The sequence below is a fragment of the Panicum hallii genome, chromosome 2, assembly GCF_002211085.1.
Source record: "Panicum hallii strain FIL2 chromosome 2, PHallii_v3.1, whole genome shotgun sequence".
In the NCBI taxonomy this organism is placed as follows: Eukaryota; Viridiplantae; Streptophyta; class Magnoliopsida; order Poales; family Poaceae; genus Panicum; species Panicum hallii.
Window position 1 is genome coordinate 6960387 of NC_038043.1, and position 24041 is coordinate 6984427.

General features: G+C 40.0%; 2 protein-coding genes across 2 annotated transcripts; one reads left to right on the forward strand and one right to left on the reverse strand.

The window, feature by feature from the left end:
• Positions 1-822: 822 nt before the first annotated feature.
• Positions 823-9166, forward strand: LOC112882568 (UPF0613 protein PB24D3.06c). Its single transcript, XM_025947647.1, has 9 exons — positions 823-1226; positions 2395-2471; positions 3355-3460; positions 4456-4548; positions 4624-4689; positions 4879-5024; positions 5857-5965; positions 8665-8729; positions 8804-9166. The coding sequence occupies exons 1-9, from the start codon at positions 996-998 to the stop codon at positions 8949-8951; spliced, it is 1041 nt and encodes a 346-aa protein (XP_025803432.1). The 5' UTR covers positions 823-995; the 3' UTR covers positions 8952-9166.
• Positions 9167-20073: 10907 nt separating this feature from the next.
• Positions 20074-21577, reverse strand: LOC112882997 (adenylate isopentenyltransferase 5, chloroplastic). The gene has a single exon (XM_025948206.1). It carries the CDS (start codon positions 21509-21511, stop codon positions 20471-20473), a length of 1041 nt encoding a protein of 346 aa, XP_025803991.1. The 5' UTR covers positions 21512-21577; the 3' UTR covers positions 20074-20470.
• Between the last annotated feature and the right edge of the window lie 2464 nt (positions 21578-24041).

The following is a 24041-nucleotide window of genomic DNA, read 5'->3' on the forward strand; positions in this document are numbered from 1 at the left end:
AACATCGGCTCATACTTTCATAATAAAATTATATGAAAAAATTTCCACCGCAGCATTGTTGCGCTGGATGAGGACGCCCGATTATTTTTAGCATGAGAGGCTCTAATGCTAGCATTACTTTTTTTTTTACGGTCGACTGGGGATGAACGTGTGGCTGCCTCGCGGAATGAAGAAAGGAGACAGGAAAGTAACTGCCAAGAAACAACCTCAATCTATATACGTTTACTTTACACTCCGTAGATGATTATTACTATATTATATTATTTGCCTTATTATAGAGGTGGTTACAGAGGTGATGAAATGGATGCCACCATATGGCACGAATCCAATAAGATAGCAAAATAAATAAATAAAACTCCTATTTATCCATTGATTTTTTAAATTGGCGGATGTTGCAGTAGCTGCCAGCAAGGTAATGAGATCTAGCAGGCAGTGTTTATTAGTAGGTGAATTTGGAGGTTAGATCAGTCTTAATAGCAGTTTTATAACATTAAATTTTATATCACATCATTAATTTGACTGACATGGCGAGGAGAGATCCTTATCTTTATCTAGTTTCCAGTCTCGATAACTGTGCTGTAAATTGAGATTGAGGTAATCCAATATATGACTAGAGTACACGGCCAACATTAAACCATTAAACCATGATATTGGTAGCACGGGCCTACGATTCATCAAACTGGTGCCATGATAAAATCATTTGAGCAGGGCGACACGGAGATGGGTACCAAAATTACCAACCGCACAGGACAAACGCGAGACACGACGACCATCAGCGCCAAATTGGTGCCAATCATGCAGCTCAATAAACGCCACCTCAAACCACGCCGCCAAATTTTCTACCGGTAGAATTTATTTTAATTTAATTCCAGTCAATTTCCACCCCCCTCGTCGTCGTCTCGTCTCCTCCTCCCTCCAGGCTTTCGACAGCCCACCAAGCCGCACGCAGCCGCCAACCACCCGATGCCCGCGCCGCGAGGCGCGTCGCCGCTGCTATGACCTCGCCGCCGGCCTCCACCTCCTGGTTCTCCGGCCTCGCGCGCGCCTCGTCCATGGCCGGCGGCGTCGCCTCCGCCCCGGCCTCCTCCGCCTCGCTCCCCGACGCGCCCGCCGCCGCCGCCAGGTCCGTGGTCGCCGCCGCCGCCGGCGCGGGCGCGGGCGCTGCCGGGGGCAAGCGGAAGCAGCTGCACGGGGCGCTATTCAAGTACGGGCCCAAGTCCGCGCAGGTACGGGCACTACGAACTAGTCCCTCCCGCCCCCGGCCAACCTCGCGCCGCCGCGCGCGGCTGCGATCTGGGCGTCCGCTGCTGGGATTCTAGAGAGTTCTAGAGCTCGAGGCTTTCCTCTGCGAAGGTCTGGGGGGATCCTGGGCGCGCCTCACCGCAGCATTCCGCCATTGCTTTCGCCGGGTGTTGTAGAAGCGTGCTAGACGGGGGGCCGCATGGGGAAATTCTGCGGTCTGGATTGTTCTCGAAGCTTCCAGGACTCCACCGAGCGTCGCCGTGGCCTTTGCAAGTTGGGATCTTTCGTGACATTCGAGATGCAGGATCTCTCCTTTTAGAATTCTGACTTTTTAGAAAGTGGGGCTCTACGTTTTTCTCGCGCATGTTTAAAGTGTGATGGCTGCTTAGATTCCTTTAGAATAAGCAAGCTTCTGTGATGTGCAACAACTCGCGAATGGTGGTGAATTTGCTTTTTACGCAGCTGGCTAGGCAATTTGTTGTTTGGATTTGGGGGGGGGGGGTAATTCTCCTTTGCTGATGCTACACGGTTATGCCCTTTTGGTTGCGTGTCTCGTAGTTTCTGTACCATTTCCTGTGGAGGAAAGGCTACTTAATATACAATGTTGACCCTTTTGGCTTGTGGTCCTTGCAGAATAGGTGTTTTTGTGGTTTGCTTGTTCCATATCTTAGACATTTTGCTTGTTAGCCTTAAATTTTGTAGCAACGCTTAGTAGATTATGTGTTGCCATTGACAGTGCCTGTTATAGGCTTTCTTGGTACGTCTATTTCTGACAGAAGACTGTATTTTAATTCTTTATTATTTGTTAAAGCGAGGGTTTTACTGGGGGTGATCTATCACATGCTACTAGGTTGGGCAGGTTATTCTGCGGGGAAACACATTCCTTCTTTTTTTTTTCATTTCAAGACGTCTATTTGCAGATTTTGAATGTTACATTACAGTTGCCTATATTTAGTTCTTTTGAGTGCTGTGTAGTTTCTTTGAAATCCCTTTTTTTTTATGTTTGTATTTAGAGCAAACCCCTGCTATGCACAAATCAACTTCTTTTTGATAAATTTTGCTATACACAAATCAACTTCCTTTTTTGATATATTTTGCTCTCTCTGTATTATATAACAGCTTTGTGCGATAACTTTACTCTTCCTCTTTCAGGTAGCATTCAGAACTGGTGATTTTAACCATCAGGTGATCTTCATTGGTGGCCTCACAGACGGACTGTTAGCTACTGAGTAAGTTAAAAATTCTTTTTTTGACCAATATGTTGATTCAACATCCAGACTTGGAAGAACTGTTGTGATCTAACTATTTTGCGTCATGGTCAATTATATCCATAAATTAACACACATGGGAAATTGGTAAAAAAATTTCTCTTCATTTAGAACTGAAGAATTATTTCATGTAAGCATATTCTGAATCCTGCATCCTTTACTGGTTCTTTGTTTCTATAACAAAGTATCAAGTCAACTTAAGATACTGTGGGATTTGGGCTAGTAGCCTTGACACCATGCACGTAATAAGTACATCTTCGCTCATCTTAGTGATGACACTACCTTATAATTGAAAATATGATAATTGTAATGTTTCACTTTTCTTGTGTTCCACCATACCATGATCACCTCTGTTTGGTGTTCATAGTGATTGATGTGCTAAGTATTGTCTATCACTGCTGGGCTTAATAAGTGCTGGTAATGAAGATTTACTGATAAGTGAATGCAACTTTTGGATTTTTTTAAGGCTAGGATGCTTGGTTGGTCACCTTGCAAAACTGGCCTCATCTGAGTTATGCTTTGTAAAAACCAAATAGGTTGATTGCGTGAAAACTTAACATTGACTATTCTGGAATCTGGGTCCAACATACAGCCAACGTATAGGTTTGTAGCATCAGCCGGGCATGTCTCATGATGCTAATTAAAGAGACTTCTTGGAACCCGTTAAAGAATTATGGGAAAAATAATCAGAATCATTAGACGTGAGTTAACCTCAAAGTTGATAAATCTTATCTCACTTCTGTAAATATATATTTTCTGACGCACACCCTATTTATTTTTTGTTTTGTAGATTAAAATTGAATTTCATTTCACTAGTGCTAACTTATTTTTGAAAATCCTACAGCTACTTGGAACCATTGTCTATTGCATTGGAGGTTGAGAAATGGTCCTTGGTCCAGCCATTGCTTTCTTCATCATACAGTGGATATGGAATTTCCAGCTTAGAGCAAGTATGGTCCTTAGTCTGGAAATTAAATAAGCCCTTTAATTCTTGTACAGATAAGAAGAGGGACTGCCGAATATAGCAATCACTAATATCTTTGGGGATGCTTATGTTATGATGGCACATAGGCACATAGAAAGAGGATTTGTCATCCTTATGAACCGATTTTTTTTTTTGGAAGTCTAGTCCATAAATGTAGATTGTGACCTACATGATTCAAATTTCTGAATATCCTAAGTTAACATTTCTTCGTAGCTATGGAAAGCTCTAAGTATTTCTTTATATCGCTACCAGTTACCTTAACTATTGAGCCTCAAAAGTCACTTCAATACTGTGTGGAATTAATTTTAGATATCAAAGCTGAAGGTTAGAAACATTTTCCTGAAATGAAACTGCAGTAATCCATGAGTGTAAGCAATTGGCTACAGCATAATATTTGAGGTTCATAGGTTTTTCGAGTTCAATCAGTTCTGACATGCAGTAATTTTGAAAATCTAAGTAATTAGAACATATTCATAAGTAGTTCCCTTGGACACAGTCCATAATCTAAATCTTGCAAGTATGTTGCTTCTACATTCTTACCAGACTAACTGGGTTCTTTTAGAAACCTTTTTTCTTTTGTAGATCTAGAATGAATTCGTTTCTTTTCTTTTGATTTCATGAATCCCAGGATTCCATGGTTGCTCTCATTATCTTGACATCCCCCCTCCATGCTATGGAAGCTTTCCTTTTAACCATGTTATTGTTTCCTTTGTAAAATCAACTTTACAGGCTAGTCAGTATCATGATAGTGTGATTTGCATGAAACCTGTAGATTTACCTTTTGCTTTTTGGGTATAATAATATTAATGATGAAATTTTGTTCCAATAATTATATTACCAATTTATCCCCAAGTTCTATTGAATTTCCAGTTTTATTCTATTTCTTTGTCTTTTGCCTTGTTAACTTCTTTATATTTTTTCTTGGTCTATGCATTGCTCATATATGTTTTCTTGTGGAAGGATGCATTGGAACTAGATCAGCTTATCAGTTACTTAATAAATAAGGAAAATTCTGAAGGAGTAATATTGCTTGGTCACAGTACAGGTTGCCAGGTATGGTATTACTAATATCCGCTACTACTTTACAGCTCTGCAATAAGATAACACTGACTCTTCCATGGGTGCCAGGATATTGTGCATTATATGCGCACAAACTTTGCTTGCTCAAAAGCAGTTTCTGGGGTCATTTTGCAGGTATTCTGTCTGTCTATTCTCTTCTGAATGCACAAGTAGAGGAGTAAAAGTTGTTTAAATTTGATGTGTGCGGCATCTCTCACTGAATGTCACGCTTACTTATCAACTTTGAACTGTTTATACTTGCTGGAACTAATTTAATATTTTAATGATATCTGGGTGTAACTTCTATGCTAATCTATTCTTCAGGCCCCAGTAAGTGACAGGGAATATAGAGCAACTCTTCCAGAAACAGCTGAAATGATAGACCTGGCAGCAAAAATGATTAGTGAGGGTCGTGGAATGGATTTGATGCCTAGAGAAGCAAACCCAGATGCTCCCATTACTGCCTACAGGTTAGTTATAATCGAGTTAAAGAATATAGTGATTTGTACTAAGGCTTTGTTAGCATTGTTGGTAGTTTCTCAAAAGTGCTGAATCGTTTCTAATTATGGTTCCAGTTGTTTGTTGAACACAAATTTAGGGTTTATGATAGCGAAATGCCAAAATCCCTCTTGAACTACCAAAGATTCCCCTAACTAACTAGATTCCACAGTGGATCAACCAGAAATCAACTCTAATGCTATAAGCAGTTTGTTTATCCCTTTTTGCAAAAAAAATGTTTGTAAAAGAGATACTGCCTATTAGTCATCTGTCCATTAGTGGCAGCAGCAGCCATATATGTTACTCTAACGTCGATAGCTGATGCTGGTTGGTAGAGGTGTGGCTTCCCCTTTTTAGGTAAAAATGGGAAGCCCTGGTGATCATCGAAAGCAACAAACTGCCAACAATATTCACTACACTCTTCCCTTGATTGTGTGACCATCTAGTACAGTTACAACCCACAAAACATAATCTGCTACTCCCTTTGTTTTCTGATATGATGTTTAGGACAAGCTAATTAGTATGAACTAATTTACTTGTCCTAAACGACATATATTTAAAAATGAAGGTGGTATATTTCAGGGAATTCCATAGACCTGTGGTTTTTAACCACAATATCATTCAGCCTGGTGTTTAAATGAAACTATTTGGTCTACCCTTGTTTCTGGAATTAGTGGCAAGAATCAAGATTTGCCAGCATTTATCCTAAGATTCGTTTGAAGAGGTTATGATTGCAAAATTATCAATAAGGGACAAAATCTTTCTCTATCTGTGGTATTCTAATGCATACATGGAAATATGTAGGTACCATTCCCTTTGTTCATATATGGGTGATGACGACATGTTCAGTTCAGATCTAAGTGAAGATCAGCTGAGGCAGAGACTTGGTCATATGTCAACCACACAGTGTCAGGTGTGTTGTTCTGCTTCAGTTTGTTGGCTGTCACCTAAAACCATTATCCTCTTAAGTGTTTTTTTTTGTCCAGGAATGATTGCAAATAAGAGACAAAAACGTGTTCGGAGTTTGCATTTTCATTCTATCGCTGTTATTTTTATAGTTCTGTAGTCCTTTATTAACCTCGAGCTATTACGATTGATGCTAACCAACAGCTTTCACTATTCATAATGCCATAAAAAGAAAGCAGTTGTTTAAATAACTCTTTATATGCTACTCCCTCCGGTCACAAATAAGTGATAGTTTGGACATTGACACGGTCTCCAAAGCATAACATTAGAAGTATATTATTAGGAGACTACTTTTGTTACAAATCTACCCGTATCCAAATTCAGCAAATAAAAAGTAGTTTGTAATCATAGTTTGGAATGGTTGGCTTCAGACGACACAGTAAAGTCACTTATTTGTGTCTGGAGGGAGTATACAATTATAAGCTATTGGTGTATGCAGGTGTTTGCTATATGGCAGCAAACTAACATTAGGTTAGTATTTGAAGTGGTTAAACTTGCAGTTGGTCAACCGTGCAAATCAAATGCGGTGTTATTTCTGAACTACATATTGAATTCTGGAGTCTGAAAAAATTGTCTAACTATCACTAATAATTACTCATCTTGAAGAAACTATCTATATTGTAGTAGTAATACAGAAAAAATACTGTTCCTCTTTCATTTACACTGTAAATCTTCTGACTAGTTTAGTTTTGGATGTGCTGACCTTCTCGTGTTGTATATTATTAATAGCTATGCTATGCTATTAGTAGCTGCATTCTATGTATTCGATAGTACATCTTTGATGGACGTAACGACTGCATTACCCAGAAAAAACATATTTGACCTTTCCCATTTCATGCATCATGTTGCATGCTAGGCAACTGCCTAAATTTACTGTCCAATAGCATTGGAGATCTTTATTGCTTATTGGACATATGGCCTCTGCCATGGGATGGCGTTATCAGCTTCATCAATTCCAATGGACTAGCAACACAAGCTACTGTGGCACCACTATCAAGGAATTTTATCTAGTTTGATTTTAGTTCTCTAACTTCGTGTTCCTAGTGTGTTTTGATTTGAATTCTCCAACTTTGTGTTACTAGTCCACTGGACTTCGTTTGTCTTGAAGTTTGCCAGGCTGGCTTACATCTTTGACATGCATTTTCACAAAGCAAAGATGCCGACCAAACTGAGAAGCTTCAGAAACATTAGTAACACAAAGAGACTTACTACAGGTAGTAGTCGAATTAGAAATCATACTACATTAGGTTCCTTGGCTGCAGTGGCAGAGCATGACGTGAAGCCACCGGGAGAGAACTATGAGCAGAACTGCACAAGGCCTTGCGGTGGTAGCGGCACCCAAGCATGGTGACAGAGGAGAGGTGCGCACAAAGGTTGGTATCATGGTGTTAAGTGAGGCGGGCCAATGCAAACCGTGCCATTTTGAAGAAGGGGATTGACAAGAGATTAGATCATTGTGTTGTGATTGTCTAGGCAGTCGGCACAATTCTTCATTTTGTTTTTGGATTATTTAGTACTCCCTCCGTCCCAAATTATTAGTCGTTTTGATATTTCTAGATACATAGTCTTTGCTATGCACCTAGATATACGTTATGTATAGGTGCATAGCAAAATTTATGTATGTAGAAAAGCCAAAACGACTAATAATTTGGAACGCAGGGAGTAGAAATAATCAATAACAGGTTCGGAGTCCGTTACATGCGTGGATTGTAGTGTAAAGCGCCCTTATCCTGTGAGGAAGAAAGGCGATTGGATAGAAGAGAGATGGGTGAGACATGCCCGCATGCATGCCACATGCACATTTAGGAGGCATGCAGCAGATATTCGCTAGGCTCTTCAAAAGTTTCTCCTGGTAAATCCGGTTTGGTAAATATGAGAAAAGATGGGTTTATGAGGAAATGAAGAGACTTTCTCTGGAATGGTTTTTTATCCTCCCTGAGGTCAGACTGCTTGCACAACTGTGCATCGAAGCTGGGAACTTATGTTAGTTCTACTGTTTTGGAAATCCTTGCAGGAAAGCCATGGACAGTTGAATTTGATAGAACACATATTCTCATGGATTACAACTGACCAAAATTTCTAAACAGTGCAAATCCATAAAAAAGGATACGCATAAGTGCTAAAAATTGCAAAAAAAAAAATCAGCTATAGGTGAGATTATGTTCCAGATCCATGGAAAATTTCATGATCAAATTCAGACTTGCTTGTGACAGAAAAAAGGGGTCAAATTTCAGGCATAATATTGTTTTTTGTTTGCGTCCCTTTTATGCTATTGCAACTTACATTTGTTTCTCACAAGCCAAATTGAGTTGAATCATGAAATTTGCATGGATGTAGAAAGTATATTTTATGGCTGCATTAATTCTGAATTGCATGCAGTTCGTTGAAACTTGAGCATAGCATGCATTACTAACAATTACAGTGTTAAAGCATTTCCTGAATGGTCAAACTGCATATTCTATATTAGAAAGAAGTTTCTGAAAACTCTGTCTGGGTCAGCATAAGAGATAGATAATTAGATATAATTGTGTGCTGAATAAGTAAATGGAAACTTCATGTTCCTTGGTATAGTTTGATGTGGCAATGCAAATTCAATTCTGGGTTATGCTTTGGCTCTTGCATTTAATAGATTTAAGTGCTCTGCAGGTGATTTTTTCAATGGGGGACGAATATGTCCCTGAATATGTTGATAAGAAGGCTCTAGTAGACAGGTAAAAATCGGAACCTAAATTAGTGAATACTGAGGTGATATTAATATTGTCCTCATGTTATCGCTTCACTTCAGGCTATGTAGAGCGCTGGGAGGCGCAGAGAAAGTTGAAATAGAATGGGGAAACCATGCTCTGTCCAATAGAGTGCAAGAGGCAGTTCGGGCCATTGTAGATTTTGTTAAGAGGGAGGGGCCCAAAGGTTGGGATGATCCATGGAGCTAGATATAGCAGTTATATCTCATTTGTAACTAGTCTATGATTTTACCCTTTTTTCTTCCAATTGTAACATTTTTCTTTTGCATTATTGTTTGATCCAATTTTTATTATAGTGATATGCTGGCTTATTTATCCCCTTCTCTTCTCTCCTTAGTATGCATCGTGTTCAAGTCTGATTTGTAAATTGCAATGATTTCCAAATCTTCTTGGTTGCCGAACCAGTATTTGGTGATTACAAGTTCTGTGACATTTCAGCATGGAAGCATCATTGGCCATCCCCGTAAAAAGCTGTTTTGATGCACTTTATAAGACTAATTCCATTTTCTGGATTAAAAACTTGTGCAAACTTCAGTCATGAAAATGATGAAATGCATGTGCCCACTAATTGAAGACGTGTTGACTGGCTGCCTAACCACATAGTATTACCTATTACCTGTGTTATTTTCACTGTTTGTTTGATGTTCTGTAATGTGATCATAGTTTCACTAACTCTACCTTCATGCATATTTTTGGGAGTTCTATAATGTGATCATGCAGGGTGAGGTATTGGAAGCTTTGCACTAGTCGCACATACACTTGATGCCAGACAACATGAGCTGTCTTTATTACTGAACAAAACAGGTTGGTTAACTGCTCTATATTCTTTCTCGTATCTTTCTTCAAGCTTTTGTGATCTGTGCAATATTGTTTCACTTGACAGTCCATTATCTCTTCAAGGCTCTCTTTAGGCTCTTCATCCTAGATATTCCATCAGGAAAGGCCAAAAAAGTACTATGATTTCGATCTTTGCTCATGTTCTTTTGATGCATCGAAAAGGTTCGTTTGTCCTATTGGGCATAATGGTTTTTCATTAATTATAATGATGAACCTGCTTCCTTTTCTCGAGGTGCGCCGAAAGTCATGTTCTTTCTTAAACTTTCTAGCGGTGATTATGGTTGAGCATAAAATGAATACTTTTGCCAGATCTCAAATTCTAACTACAAGAGGCCCAATTTTTATTGTGGGAATCTATTAGGGAATGGTTCAATTCCATTGCAACAGTTTACCATGTTCCAAAGAGGCTATAATCTATATCAAAAGTGCACATTAGTAGGAGTGTACATGAATACCAGTCCCCAAGATTACCTGACAGGAGTGTATGACTATGATGGGGCTAGAAAATAGTCTCACACAGATTGATATATAAAGTGAGCTGTTGGCAAAGACTAATCTTGAAAAATTTGAGTTTTGAGAAGCACATGGCGATGCGAATATTTTGAATTCAAGGCCGGCTGAGTTGTTCTTGATGGACAGAGAGCGCATTCCACAACTAATAAGCTGAACCCTTCATATCAGTCCGCTGATCTGATAATTTATCATGAGCTAGCTTGCTAGGCTTCAAAATGCTACGGTTCTTGTGCCTAATGCGTGATTAGAGAATCGTAATCACGAGCTACTATCAAAAAGCAGTACATTTGTGCAAGTTGGTTGACCATGGTCCATGGAGCACATCATCAGGTGGCCGAAATAGGGCAACAAATAACCGAAAAGAAAGAGAACATGAAAAAGAAAGGAACGAGCACATGATGAGAATATTGCAAAGGATTGGAGTTAGTTGCAAGAAGAGGAAGTGTAGATGATAGTGGCAAAGACGTGCGCTGCTATTGAAATAGTCCTCGCACTAGTAAAATTAAAAATTTCCCACTTGCTCTTTACCCATTATCACCCGCTGTTTGAGTGATGGGAATATTGCTTTTGAAGTAGTAAAAAACTGAACAGATGATGCAGACGTAGTTCATGGTAAGGTTTTGGTGGTTAGGTCAAATTTTCAAGACGCCCACTCCTAAAACATTTACTCACATTCCTATACTCTTACTTTATTCTGTTTCCCACTTTTATTACTGAAAAGTTGAATTCAAAATATTTTTGTGATAGTAAATATGCTACGATCACCAAAACGAAAGTGTGTGTGGAATATAATTCCATGAAATCGCTTGCTCTACCATTAGCAGGAAATCCATTGTTTCAAAATGAATTCCTAAGTTCAAAATAAACACTTGTGCATTTAATTTAATAATGTAACTCTTTCACAAACTAGTTACTTCATAGCACAATCTTGAGGAGCCAATTTGCTGACATCTGTATGATTACTTACACAGAAAAGAACTAAAATCAAAATTACAGTGTACATATAAGTCTGGTTCTTAGAGCAGATTGGGACTGACTTCTGTGATGATCGCTAAGTAATGTAATATTTACCTTCACAATCATATAGCTTTTAATATACAAGTCTTGAGGCATTGACACTTGAAAGATTCCATGAGTGCTGCACTATGTAGTCACTTAGTGGATGAAACTGATGTTTTGAACAGTCAAACTGAAGCATACCAAATAAATTAGTCTAAAACTTTTGGAGCACCAGCTGAGCTACTCCTTGTTAAACAAGAGAGTATAAAAAGGAAAACGTTACCAGCATTCCTTGATGTAATATGTCCCTGGAGTGGCCACTACCAAGAACAATATGTTAACGTCCCCAAGAGCTTTTGAAAAATCCCAGAATCACCCCGCAACATGCAAGGGCTTCATGGTAGTTCGCTGCAGGTTCCTTGAGATTTTATCTTACAATTTTTTTAAAATTTGTTTGTCAGTATCTAATTCTCCACTGTTTTTTGTATCTAATCCGTGAGTACTGATATTTTCAGAAAAAAGTAGCCAAATTCAAATAATAGTTCGGGCAATTTGCTCCAAAAATTTACCCTTTCGGGTGATAACTGTAATTTTGATTGGATCATCACCCCCCTTTCCCAAAGCAAGATTGTATACCCTGCTTGCAATTGATTTATTGTGCTGAAATGCAGATATTTTAGGAGCATCGTCAAGCCATGAAACACACCTCTATTACATATGTTTCTAAACTGCATTGATAAAAATGAACACAACTACCAAATTCCATAGAGAGGATGCCATGTATAGAGTTTGTATCTAGCAGCTATAATCATGCAGGATTATCTAAACCCTCCCATATTCATCATATTAGTATAGTGATATGAAAGTGGTTCTATCAAGATTAGAATGCAAGATCTGAAATGAAATTGCACACCCATTTTCATCTCTTTGTTGCACCATTACATATGTATGCGAAAAATGTGCCTTATTGCAAATATGCTAAAGTTGATCAACTCTTGTACACCAGTGTTGTAATTGGTAGAAGCGATTGTTGCTTTCACAGCCTTTTATTTTTGTAACCAATTAAAATGACTGTCCTCCACATATCATGCTTGCGAAAAGGGGGGACATTGGTTTGTGAAGGTGAGTGATGAGCCCTTCAAGTCAAATGATGAGCTGTTGAATTGTTTGGTTTTAATCCCAACTTAATATAGCACTGTTGATAGCACTGTCGATAGAACCATCCATTACAGTATTGCGGTGCCAGTCTAAGGATTCATCAGGGATATGTGGATACATGGTACACACTTGTCCTGTAGCTTGTTCTCTTCTCTTATTATATTGAGTCAATCTATTCAAAGCATAAATAAAAAGCATAAAGTAAAACTTGTTGCTTGGCTATTTTAAACGGTCAAAGCAGTTAACTATGAGTTCCTGTCGATTTCAAATACATCCTATGTGTGTGTGGTCAGTTTGGTAATACGATAAGCTATTGGCTATTTAGTTTTTGAAAGCTTAGTAGCAAAGGTTGCAACTTTGTAAAGTAGAGGGCATGCACATGAGGATGATAAGATAATATAGCTAGGCAGCAGGTTAAATAAGTCCTAGGATGAAACCTGTGGCCATAAGAGGCTAACATAGAACGTTAATCACAACCCAAAAGTTGCGCCTTTCATCCCATCATCTTGTGCCGTAAAATCGTGCCGGTACTATTTGCACCAGGATCGTTGGTGTTTACATGGATTGCCTTGTCAGTATATACTTAATGGCTAAGTATTTTGATTTATTTTTCTTTTTAGCTTCTTAAATGGCAATCTTAAAAATAATGTGTCTGGAAAAATTATATGAACTAATTTAACCATTTATCTAATGTGGCACGTTCTATACCGTTACATGAAACTGAAAATATCGCCACTCACTGTTTGTTCCACAACTTGAAGTCAAAGTTATTAAACTTGGATGTCATACTCATAAATAGGTAGCCACAAACAAAGACTTACCCAATAATGACCAAATATATCATTGTAATATGAAAAAGATGGCTGCTGTACCTTTCCTCACTACTGATGTCTGATGATGAACATTAGATGGTTTGACATTGATGTGATGCTCATAATTGAAAAGGAGTTTTGCAAGACTAGCTAGAAGCAACAGAGAAAGGCTGACCTTTTTTACACTCCAATCTCCAGTTTCAGTGCTCTTATCTTTTAATAATTTAATGGGTCGACCTGCAGCACTCGTCTCTCTTTTTCCTCTTCTATATATTTTATAAAAAGTCACTGTATTGTGTGAAGTGATCGATAAGGGGAAGCAGAACTGTGAATCACTTAATTTAATTCTAATTATAAGAAACATGGTATCATTAGGGCATAGTTGTAATTTTGGTGATTGTATGACAATATAGTTAATGGGACTAACGAGTTTGTGAGCTCAAGCTTCTAGCATTTTCAGGTCCCATAGATGGAGTCCAATCCGTATACAAGATGGTCCAAATTGTTGTCAAGATGCCCAAATGACCGCAGCGACGATTTGGACAAAGTTCATAATAAATATATGCACCGGTTAAACTGGTGGTCTCAGAATATAACGGGTTGGTGCATTGGTAGTTGCAACACCGATAAAGTAAAGAAGAAGTCAGCAGCACTGGTTGAACCGATGGTTCAATGTACAGTTAATTACTAGTACCCATGTTTGCTCCAGAACGGTTTGGGCAAAATATGCTTCAGGACCGGTTGAACCGATGGTGCAAGACAAAGAGTCGGTGCATTGGTCGTTTAGTTTGCCCGAGAGGTTTTTGGAGTTGAACAGCAAAAGGTCTTCAGCATGGGTAAACCAACGGTACGTGGGTGCATTGTGTCACTGTAATGATGCAAGCAAGCTCAGGCGTGGCAGAGAGACGTTCAACGGCTAGTATGCAGATTCAGAGTGACTGGTTAAATCGACGGCTATGACCGGTTTAACCGACGCTTTAAGTTTTTGGGTAGAAAAGCAAGTAACAGCTAGGAGTAGATCTCTAGCCTATATAAGGCCTCACCCGGGTTATTTGAGGCCGCTGGAGTTCGTGTGAAGCACCCATACTCTGAAGAAGTTCTCCAAACCATCCAAGAGCTCATTGATCAAATCATTAGGTTTAGCACAAGCTTGTGAGGTATAGTGCTAGGCTAGCTCTAGAGAGAGTGTGAGAGCAAGGTGTTGTGACCTTGTGCTGATTCTTGAGGAATCTCGAGCTTGTATCATGGTGTGCCGTCTCCTTGGAGTCTTTGTGGCTCGTCGGCAAGTTATCGACCCTCCGGCTTAGTGTGGAGCAGCGACGACGGCTTTATACGGGGGACGTGGAGACCCCCCTCCTTCATGGAGAAGCTTCTTAGTAGAGATGGCATGAGGTGACCGGGGACTTGGCGAGAGTTTTGGTGGCTAAGCCTTGGTGGCGAGTCAAGAAGAGTTCCGGAAGAAACTCGGTGATCGGGAAGCAATACTTTTAGTGAGTGCTTCAATAACGTGGACTAGGCATGGCCTTATGCCTACTAATACCATGGGATAAATCTTCGTGTCGAGAGTTTGCTTCCCCTCATCCCCTTCTTTTGAACTTCCGCATTGTAGTATCTTGCTAGGATTGGCCATATGTTGCAAATCTCTTTGGGATGAGATTTTCACGCTAGTTGAATCCTAGTTGCACATCTAGATAATATGTTTTAGCTTATGTTTTGTGCTAACTAGCTAACGAGCACCAATTTATTTCACTATTATACGAGTCTTTTGTTTTCATCTATGTGAGACATTATTGAACTGCCTTTCGCAAAGGCATACTTCCAGTATGAAATGATAAGATGTGAAATGGGCAATCAAACTTCTTTAAAAATTATGAATACTTTTTTAATAGTATGAGATGATATGTGAAGACCGAAACTATCCTGTTATAATTTCCTGAGCTTAAAATTGTTATCTAACTAATCTGACTATTATTTGTAACTGGTGTCCTTCTGTAAACTTTGGTATAATCAACTGATCCGATCGTTTCCTATAGAATTATGAATCAGGGACTAGCTACATCCTAGAATTGATTACTTATCACTACATGAGTGACCAAGCAAATAATAACAATTCCTTTTCTCTACAGCATTGCTAATTGCTATTGTCACTTTGCAATGGGTGATCAATTTGACATTTTAAAGATTGTGTCAATTTCCCTTATGACATTTTTCTTGACGAGATGAAGTACATCAATTTCTAAGATTTTAATCTGGTTATCAACTAAAGATGGAATTTGATGAATCTGGATATTAACAGTAAGGAAGTTTAGCTTTTTTGTATCGTATTTCAAGATAAACATACATCTGTCATTTTTAATTAATACTTCTATTCAGCAGTGATTAACGTTCACTGTCATTGTTGAGGATATATGGATACATATCAACAAGATAACTATGATGCCTATATGCTAAACTATGGGCAAAAAGTGGATGAAGTGTTGCTATAAACAATCAATGGTCTGGGAAACAATAGAGTCTTGCAGTTGTGATTGCACTTCTATCGGAGATTTGGACAGGCCAATGCCGTGGCTGGGTCACTACAAGATTCACCACAAGTGTTGAGATTTTATATAGAATGGACGACAGTAAAGAGTATATTTTATAGAATCTTGTCGCTGAATGTTCCTCGTTGATTGGTCATTGCCCATTCATAACTACCCTCAGCAAAGATTCAGACAAAACTTTATTACCGTCGGCCGTTAGCTTAAAAAACTTGTATAAGCTGAAATCCTGGTCGATCACCTGCTACAAACTCTCGGCAAATATGGTAAATCGTGTAGCGAGTGTGATGATCAGCTATGATCAGTAATTTAGGCAAACTTTTTTATATATATATATAGTGAAGGGTAATCTTGAGCATAGATCGAGAATGAGGTAGATAGGAGTTTTAGCTGCTTTAACTTCCTTACCTAAGTATATATCATTTCCTTTTTATCATGATGTGCACCCACCTGTTGTGATCACTTTAAAGCGGCATAAATTTTCCCTCATGAAGCAATGCACTGATCATGCACATACATGTTAGCGACAGCCTTCTTCCAAGTTGCCATTAAGAATCATATCTCAAGGTTAAAAATGTCTGAAAGGGACAACTACAAAATATATAAGATCTAAACCATTGAATAATCATTAGCAATCTAGCTTTATGTATCATCAAATATTCAATCCTAAGAGCACAAGATTATGCTCTCTACCACAGTTATATCTTACTTAGTAGCTACCTTTGTACGAACATAAATAGCTGAAGCATATATGTAAAGTTTCTAAAAGTAATGGCTCACATTTCATTATAAACTTAAGTGACAGACTGAATGCCTGCATTATCTCGGTGCAGCTTTATGGCTTGCTAACAATTTGCCATTGTAACTTAAGTGACAGATTGAAATACCAAGAACCGCAAATTAATGATAAACGAAGCACTCCTTTGTACCTGATCCATGGTAATGGTCATATGGAGTACCATGCATCATGATATTAAGGGCTTGTTTGGGAGGGCTTATTCCAGATTTGGCTTCACCTATTTTCCGCAAATTGTGATATTGCAGCGTGGAGCTATTTTATAAGTTTAGGCTAAAATGGACTAGAATCCACGTAAAGCCAATTTTTATTAGCTTCACCGGCCTTGGCGAAGCCTTCCCAAACGGCCCCTATAATATATACAAAATTGCAGATGACACGAATACATACTTAAGGTATATATGTTTATAAAGTTTTCCCCATGCATGCGAACTAGATGAGTATTTTTGATAGCAGCTTTACATGAAATGGATTAACGACGTAGTCACGCGTGCACACACACATATGCATGCGCACACCATTTTTATGCAACTAATATGCTATTAGTAGATCACGTACAAGTGGTCACCAAGGATAATGGCAATTACACGAAAGGCTAGCTAGAGAGCATGAACATATGACGATCATCCTCTTATACAATACTCAACTTGATCATTTTTTTTGTAACATGTTCAGCTTTTTCTGGTACCTTGTTTATCTTAAAAAATGCACCCCCTTTTGGCCACAATTTTAATGAAGTACCTGAAAATAAATTCTAAAGAACCAAACTTAAGCTTATGTAATATAAAAAGAAGAGACAAGCCAAATGCGCAGTTCACGTATATTACATCACATCACCGGATGTATTTGGACCACTAATGTACCCATGCTTGCAATCATCCAAACAAATGATGTCATGCTGCTTGTATTAATCTAGTTCAAGTTCCCTGTTTGGCTTTGTATTCTGTTGGCAATGATCTTATGAAGATGATGAGAAGAAACACCAGGAGATGCTCTAGAGACAAGAGGTGTTGGCATTGCTTTGGAAATAGATTAGGTTTAGTGCATGTGTGAGGGATACACCTCCTCTTCCCATCCCTTTCATGACCACCTTTCCTATTGTAGCTACCCTTCAACAAGTACAAGCACAATGATGCATCTCACGCTAAAGTATGGTTACCAACTTGGAAATAATATATGATTTTGCAAGTGCACGCTTGACTAACTACCCTATTTGCCTTTAAGGCTGGCAGCTAGAACGCTTGAACCCACATAGATGTCCATATAAAACTTGTATAAAATCATATCTGAAAAGGGAGTAGCTAATCTAACGATCATCACTAGTGACTAATCCCAGCTTAGCTATGTCTATGAAATAAACAAATCTAAAAGAAGGGACAACTGATAGTGTTACCTTCAATAACAAATATTAACAATGATAAGTAAGGAAATTCCTTGACCCTTGCTTTGAGCTAAGGTTATGCTTGCATGGGACACTGTTCTCACATTAAGGTGGTTTCTAAGAAGTGAATGAAATGGAACAGTTTGATTACGTTTAAATAATGGGCACACTAGTCAAAATTGTTTCTTGAGTTTAATGCAGCACCAGAATTTATCACCCCAGATATGTCGACCCTTGAGTCGATACTTAGGATAAGGTTTGTAAAATTTTAATTTTTCTCAAAGTGCAGATAAATGTGTCTATGAGAAAACAATGCGTTCTAGGAAGTATGAGTTTGCTGTTGGATATTAAGAAATAGAACGAGTCATACACATGGATGCATTTATGTTCAATTTGATGCCCTAAGAATAAAAAACTAAATTAAAAACAGATCAAAATGAAAAAAACATTTGTACCTATATGAAGAAATATTGTAAAAATATCATAAATAAAGTTAAGTATTTTTCACAAGATACTGATCAAATTGGTATTTCAGTTGGTTGATTCTTCCTATTCAATTTAAAATATAATAATTCATAACAAAAGCACACACCCCTAGCCTTGTATTTTACAGAAATAAGCTGTACCTATAATAAATAGTGTGCCATTCATTACTTGTAGTATAGTAGTTTACAGAAAGGCAAATAAGTAACAAAAGACTATAAGAATAGCTATCTGTAAAAATCATATATTAGTTATAGTATTGGGAAAGCAGTTGAGCACAAGGAAAGCTAGTCTACCATACCAAAAATAAGTATTTAATTTGATTTCCGTACAAATATAGTGCTTCCTAGCCGCTTCAGAAATAAATTAGGACATCATGCCTGAAAAGCACTGAAAGATTTGGAAGAATAGGACAAGTGAATTGATAGTTTTATATTGACTTTACTTTTCAAAGCAACTTTCTCACTAAAATGTCAATGCGTTAGTATTATAAATCCTTAGTGCTAATTCTCTCTTTCTGTTCTGTGCAGCAGAGATGTTCTTATTCTGTTCCTGGAGTGGTCAAACTAAGAAGCTAAAAGTTCTATGCGGCATATGATTAGATTTTCTTTTCGAGAGAAAAATTCTTGATTAACAACAAGACTAGATCTTGTCTAAGACAAGACCATGCTAATCTATCCATCTATACTCTCTTATCTACTTGAAGTGCTGGCAATGTGTGATCTGATTCGATGCAAGAGTAAAAAATAATAATTATAGGATCTTGTCATTTTTCAAACAGGTAACTATTAACTTGGTGTTAACTTTATTTATGCTCCTTATCAGGTCTACTGTGAGTTGAATTCCTAATAACGGATATGAAGCCTTTCTGGGTTTTACCATGTCAAGGAGAAACTAACCAATGGCTTGTAATTTGAAGATTTGGAAGCCAATTTAGTCTATATTCAATTTTTCTTGCTTGGTACTTCCTAAACTAGAAACAGATGTAGTACTTTGTATTTACTTGTAGCACTCTCCAAACTAAGGTCGTAGTTCGCTTGAAGTCCAATGAAACAATATGCAAACACTGTTTCTAGGACATCTCTTCTTATGTTTACAGCTATAGCAGCTATGAAATACTAATTATATATACACAGGTACCTGCTGTGGTCGATCCGTGTTGTAGTGTGGGATTAGACAGAAGATGTTTCTTTTTGTGACAAAAAGTAATGAGGACGAAAAATGTGAGAAGGTGTCATGCTTGGTATGGCGGAAGCTTTGGATGATACAATGTTACATGTGTATCCAAGCACCAACATCTGCAGCATAGGCATGCACATCTTAGATTGACATGGTGAAGTCTATCATTACAAATTCACAATTAACTAGGAATTCTCCATAATTGTTTGAGTGCGAGTTATAGAAACTAAAATTATATAAATATAGTTGTTGTTAGTTATTGCTGCTGCGCAACACAGTCCCTTAAAATCCCAAACTGTAGAGGTTGAAAATATCAAACTCTAATACATATATGACTATTTTTTTCACAGCTGTCCGTACTAACACTACAGGAGTCAACAACGAAGATCGAATTATCATCGCATTAATGTTATCTATGTTCACCGCCTCCTATATAAAAGTGTTATTATTTAAGTACAGATAAATATAAATAAAGTGGCATTGCTCATCTCTCTCATCAGACGGACAGATACGACAAAAAGTAAAAAAGAAAAGAGAGAAGAAGCTGATGAACAGCTAGCACACGCTTGGTTACACACCATGTAAGCACGTTGTAGCAATGAAAAGGAAGGAGGACAAAAATAAGCATCAGTTTATAGAATTTGCAAGATATATAGTTGGGAGAAAAGGCGAGAAAATTACAGGTGCTAGAGCTCTGCAAATAAACGATGGAATTTGCAACACAATTTATCTGACCACTGCACTCTTCTGTCTTGGAGCGTAGTTTTTTTGTTTCCGTAGGAATTTCAAACCCAGAATTCTCGCAGGAATTACACTAACCTCTATAGATTTACCGTGAAATTCCCATGTTTCCGGACGGTAATTTAAGCTCTCCACTCTCACTCACTTTCTCTTTCTTGATGATCTCGGGCCAATGCCGTCGCACCAAGCAAGCAATGGTGGTTGATGGCTCCTCCGTGCTTTCAACCACGCGTTCTCGTGAAAGCAGCTGCCAACGGCGAGGCGGTTGGTCACACTGCGACGGCGGCCGCCGGCGTGGGAGCGAACGCGGGCACTTCAGGTGGAAGATCATCAGCCGCGGCGTCGCCGCTGTGCAGGAAAGAGCGCACGACGTCGATGCATGGTGCGGCGACGAGCCGCTGCCACGCCTCGTCGGCGGCGTCGCCGCGCCTCCGGAAGACCTCCGTGGCGTCCACGCGGCGGACGCGCCACAGCTTCGCCAGCCGCTGGATCTTGGCGCGCTGCCGGCACGCGAGCCGGCGGGTGTTGGACTTGATGTCCTCGATGGCGGCGGCCAGCAGCCGGGCGCGCTCGTCCTCGTCGTCGCCGGACCACCGCAGGTAGGCATCGAGCTCCGGCGCGCCAATGGCGCGCCAGACGCCGCGGGAGTAGTCGGTGCGGCGCGGGTCGAAGGCGGCCGCGATCTCGCCGACCAGGCCGCGGGCGCACATGTCGTCGACGCGGCGCGCCACGTAGCCGTGCAGCACGGGGAGCTGCACGTCCACCCAGAGGAAGCAGCAGTCGTACCGCTCCCGGAACGCGCGGCAGTCGCCGTCGACGAGCTCTTCGATGTACGAGTTGGACCCGCCGGCGATGATCGGGAGGCGGCCGCTCGCCGCGACCGCGCCCGCGGCGCGGGACGCCTCGCGCCGGAAGTCCGCGGCCGTGAAGTCGTCGTCCGGGCGCGCCACCCCGAGCAGGTGGTGCGGCACGCCGGCGCACTCCTCCTCGGTCACCTTGTTGGTGGCCACGTCCAGGCCGGCGTGTACCTGGATCTTGTCGGCGTTGATCACCTCGCCGCCGAACTGGAGGGCGAGGTCCACGGCGAGGCGCGACTTGCCTGTCCCCGTCGCGCCCATCACCACCACGGCCTTGTGCCTCGCGCCCACGTACCTAGTGGCACTTACAAGCGGTGGTGGTGGGGGCGCTGGCGGCATCGGAAGCGCCATGCCCCGTTCCAGCCGCCTCACGTCGATCGGCGGCGCTACTTGCCTCGGGAGGGTGGTGGCAGCGGCGACGATGGCGGCCGTGGGCGCCAAGTAGAGTGACATGGTTTTTGTCGGGATTAAGTTGCTAATTAACTACTTAACTACTAGCTGGTCAAGAAGTCCTTGAGATCTTCTGGTAGTTAGTTTGTGAGTTGGCTATGGATGTGTTGGGTGGGTATTTATAATGTGCTGGCTAAACAAGTGGACAAATGTATTCTCATTGCAATACAAAATGCGAAGCGGATTCATACGGGGTTTCGATATGATTGAAAACAAATGATGCGTGACATACGGATTTAGATCTCAATGATGCCCTCTAATCGAAGATGAAAAGCTGCCTATATGTAACAAATTAAAAATCAAATGCCCGGAATCACCGATCTCATGGACTTCCTTATATATTGATTCAAACATCCCTAGCTATTTCAAGTTTTTATTTGAACTAGTTCGTTTTTCTGATCAGGCATTGAGGAAATGCATCCATAGTGTGCGTTTGGATTCCACTACAGGTGTTCATCATGATGCAGGTGGCCCATGAACCGTTACAAAGTGGGGCTGAGGGCCAATGGTGTGGGGCTAGGGCTAATGAAAGGATAGGTACATTTTGGAGAAAAGATATACAAAAGGAGATCTATCAAGAAGAGACTGTTTGATGATTCATTTTGTATACGCTTTAATTTGTTTCGGTTACTAACAAACCTAAAATTTGAATTAAGCATACCGATAAGGTTGGTTAGTAGAGCTCAACACATAGCATGAAGTGGTACTCTGGTGAACCTTGGCTTTGAGCTTTGACTGATGCGTTAACAGCAGAAGTCACCTTCTCCAACCAGCAACCAGAATTGATGTAGACATGCATGCCGCTTTTCACAATTCAAGGGAAGGAAGCGAAGAATATTTTTTGACCAAATAATGACAATATATAAATCCGGGTAATATCTTGTCTAAATATTTTACTTTTCTAGCTAGAACACGCAGAAGAGCTGCATGTCGCTATGTTTTGTCCACAAACTGGGACTTAATTAGTTTGATTGAGTGTGTGAGGCATTTTCGTGCTTATCTGGTCTTGAATTTCCAGACGTGCTCCAGCCACACAGGATTCGGCATGATCCCAAAAACCATTGCGAGCAGAAAGATTCAACAATAGATTTGGAGAATGAAAAAAAAATGGATGCAGGTCAACAGAAAGGACGACGACACTCAGCTGAGCTGTATGTAACAACAAAATTTGCCTTTACAAAATATTGCCTCCTTCGTATCTCTGAAATTCTTGTCGAAATCATGAGCTGATACAGATTTTGCGTGTATCTTTCACGGATACAAATGGCACAGAAAAGGGGGGAGAGAGAGATAGAGAGAGTGCAGCGCACGAAGCCATGGGCAGTTGCATCGAGCAAGCAAGCCAAGCATGCATCAGATTTAATAAGGCAAACGTGCGGGTGAATGCAGATCTGTGGATCTCACATGTCATGCAGGATTATTTGTCGTGAGATCCAAACATATACGCGGATCAAACACGGATTCATCCATGAATTGAATACATACATGGCCGGTCCACACCGACCAAAATTGTATCTCTTTTCTTCTGTTCAAAGCTTATGCATGGATAGTCGGCCACATTCATGTAGCTCTCAAAAGTTGCTTATATATGGACAAAGTTATCTATTACATGATTCTTTTTTTCTTACTAAGAACAAGCCAGTGTTTGAGGGTTTCCAATCCCTGGTTTCCCATCATTGTCTTACTGATATATATGGGCCTTTATGTCTCCAGCACATGGGCTAGCTAGGAGGTAAGTTTTAAGGTGCCAATTACTAGGCCGGGTATAATTAACTGAGATCCAAGAATTGAATCAAAACAACGAACCGGGACTGAAACTGAAACCTTTGTTCACAAATTTGGTCTTCACTTTTAGATTTACTGATATATTATTTTTTTTTGTTACAAGGTCACCATGGAGAAAGGGGGTCAGCAAGTCAACGAGAAAGCACGCCATCTGGACCTCAATGAGCCCATCCCTAAGCTATATACGGAACCAACAAGATTTTTCGGTTACACTGCAGTATTCTTGGAGAATTTCTTTTACTAAGAAAAAAAATGTAAAATTCCTGTGCTTGAAAGATGGCACTTTTAATTTTCTAAATTTATAACCATAGAGATCATCACCGATGAGTTCAAAAAAATTTTGTGGGAGTTCGATCGACCAATGCAAGGAGCCCTTGAAACATTCATCATGGAAATCACTTATGCAGTTGTGCCAAGCATGGCCTTCCAAGTACCTTATCAGTTGGGACAAAAAGACGTAGACGTGGTTAGCCGCACCAAGAGAAAGAAAGGTATGTACCCCACGAGCCACTGACCTTGATCTAGCTCTAGTCTATGCTTTATTGTACTGGCAAAGGGATACGAACGGCTACAGGATGGAGGTTCTGTGGCTGGCGCCAACAGATACACACATAGTGACGAGATTTAAAATACACAGTGCTAAGCAAAGTTCAGTCCTAGAAGCATCATCATCACCGAACGCTAGGTCAGAGATCGAGGACGTGCATATGCTTTTGTTGCTTTGTGTTCGTGCCATCTTGCTGTCCAG

Coding starts and splice junctions, on each gene's coding strand:
- LOC112882568 (XM_025947647.1), top strand. CDS start 996: ATGACCTCGCCGCCGGCCTCCACCTCCTGGTTCTCCGGCCTCGCGCGC. Junction 3,461..4,455: donor GAATTTCCAGCTTAGAGCAA/GTATGGTCCTTA, acceptor TTCTTGTGGAAG/GATGCATTGGAACTAGATCA. Junction 8,730..8,803: donor AAGAAGGCTCTAGTAGACAG/GTAAAAATCGGA, acceptor GCTTCACTTCAG/GCTATGTAGAGCGCTGGGAG.
- LOC112882997 (XM_025948206.1), bottom strand. CDS start 21,511: ATGTCACTCTACTTGGCGCCCACGGCCGCCATCGTCGCCGCTGCCACC.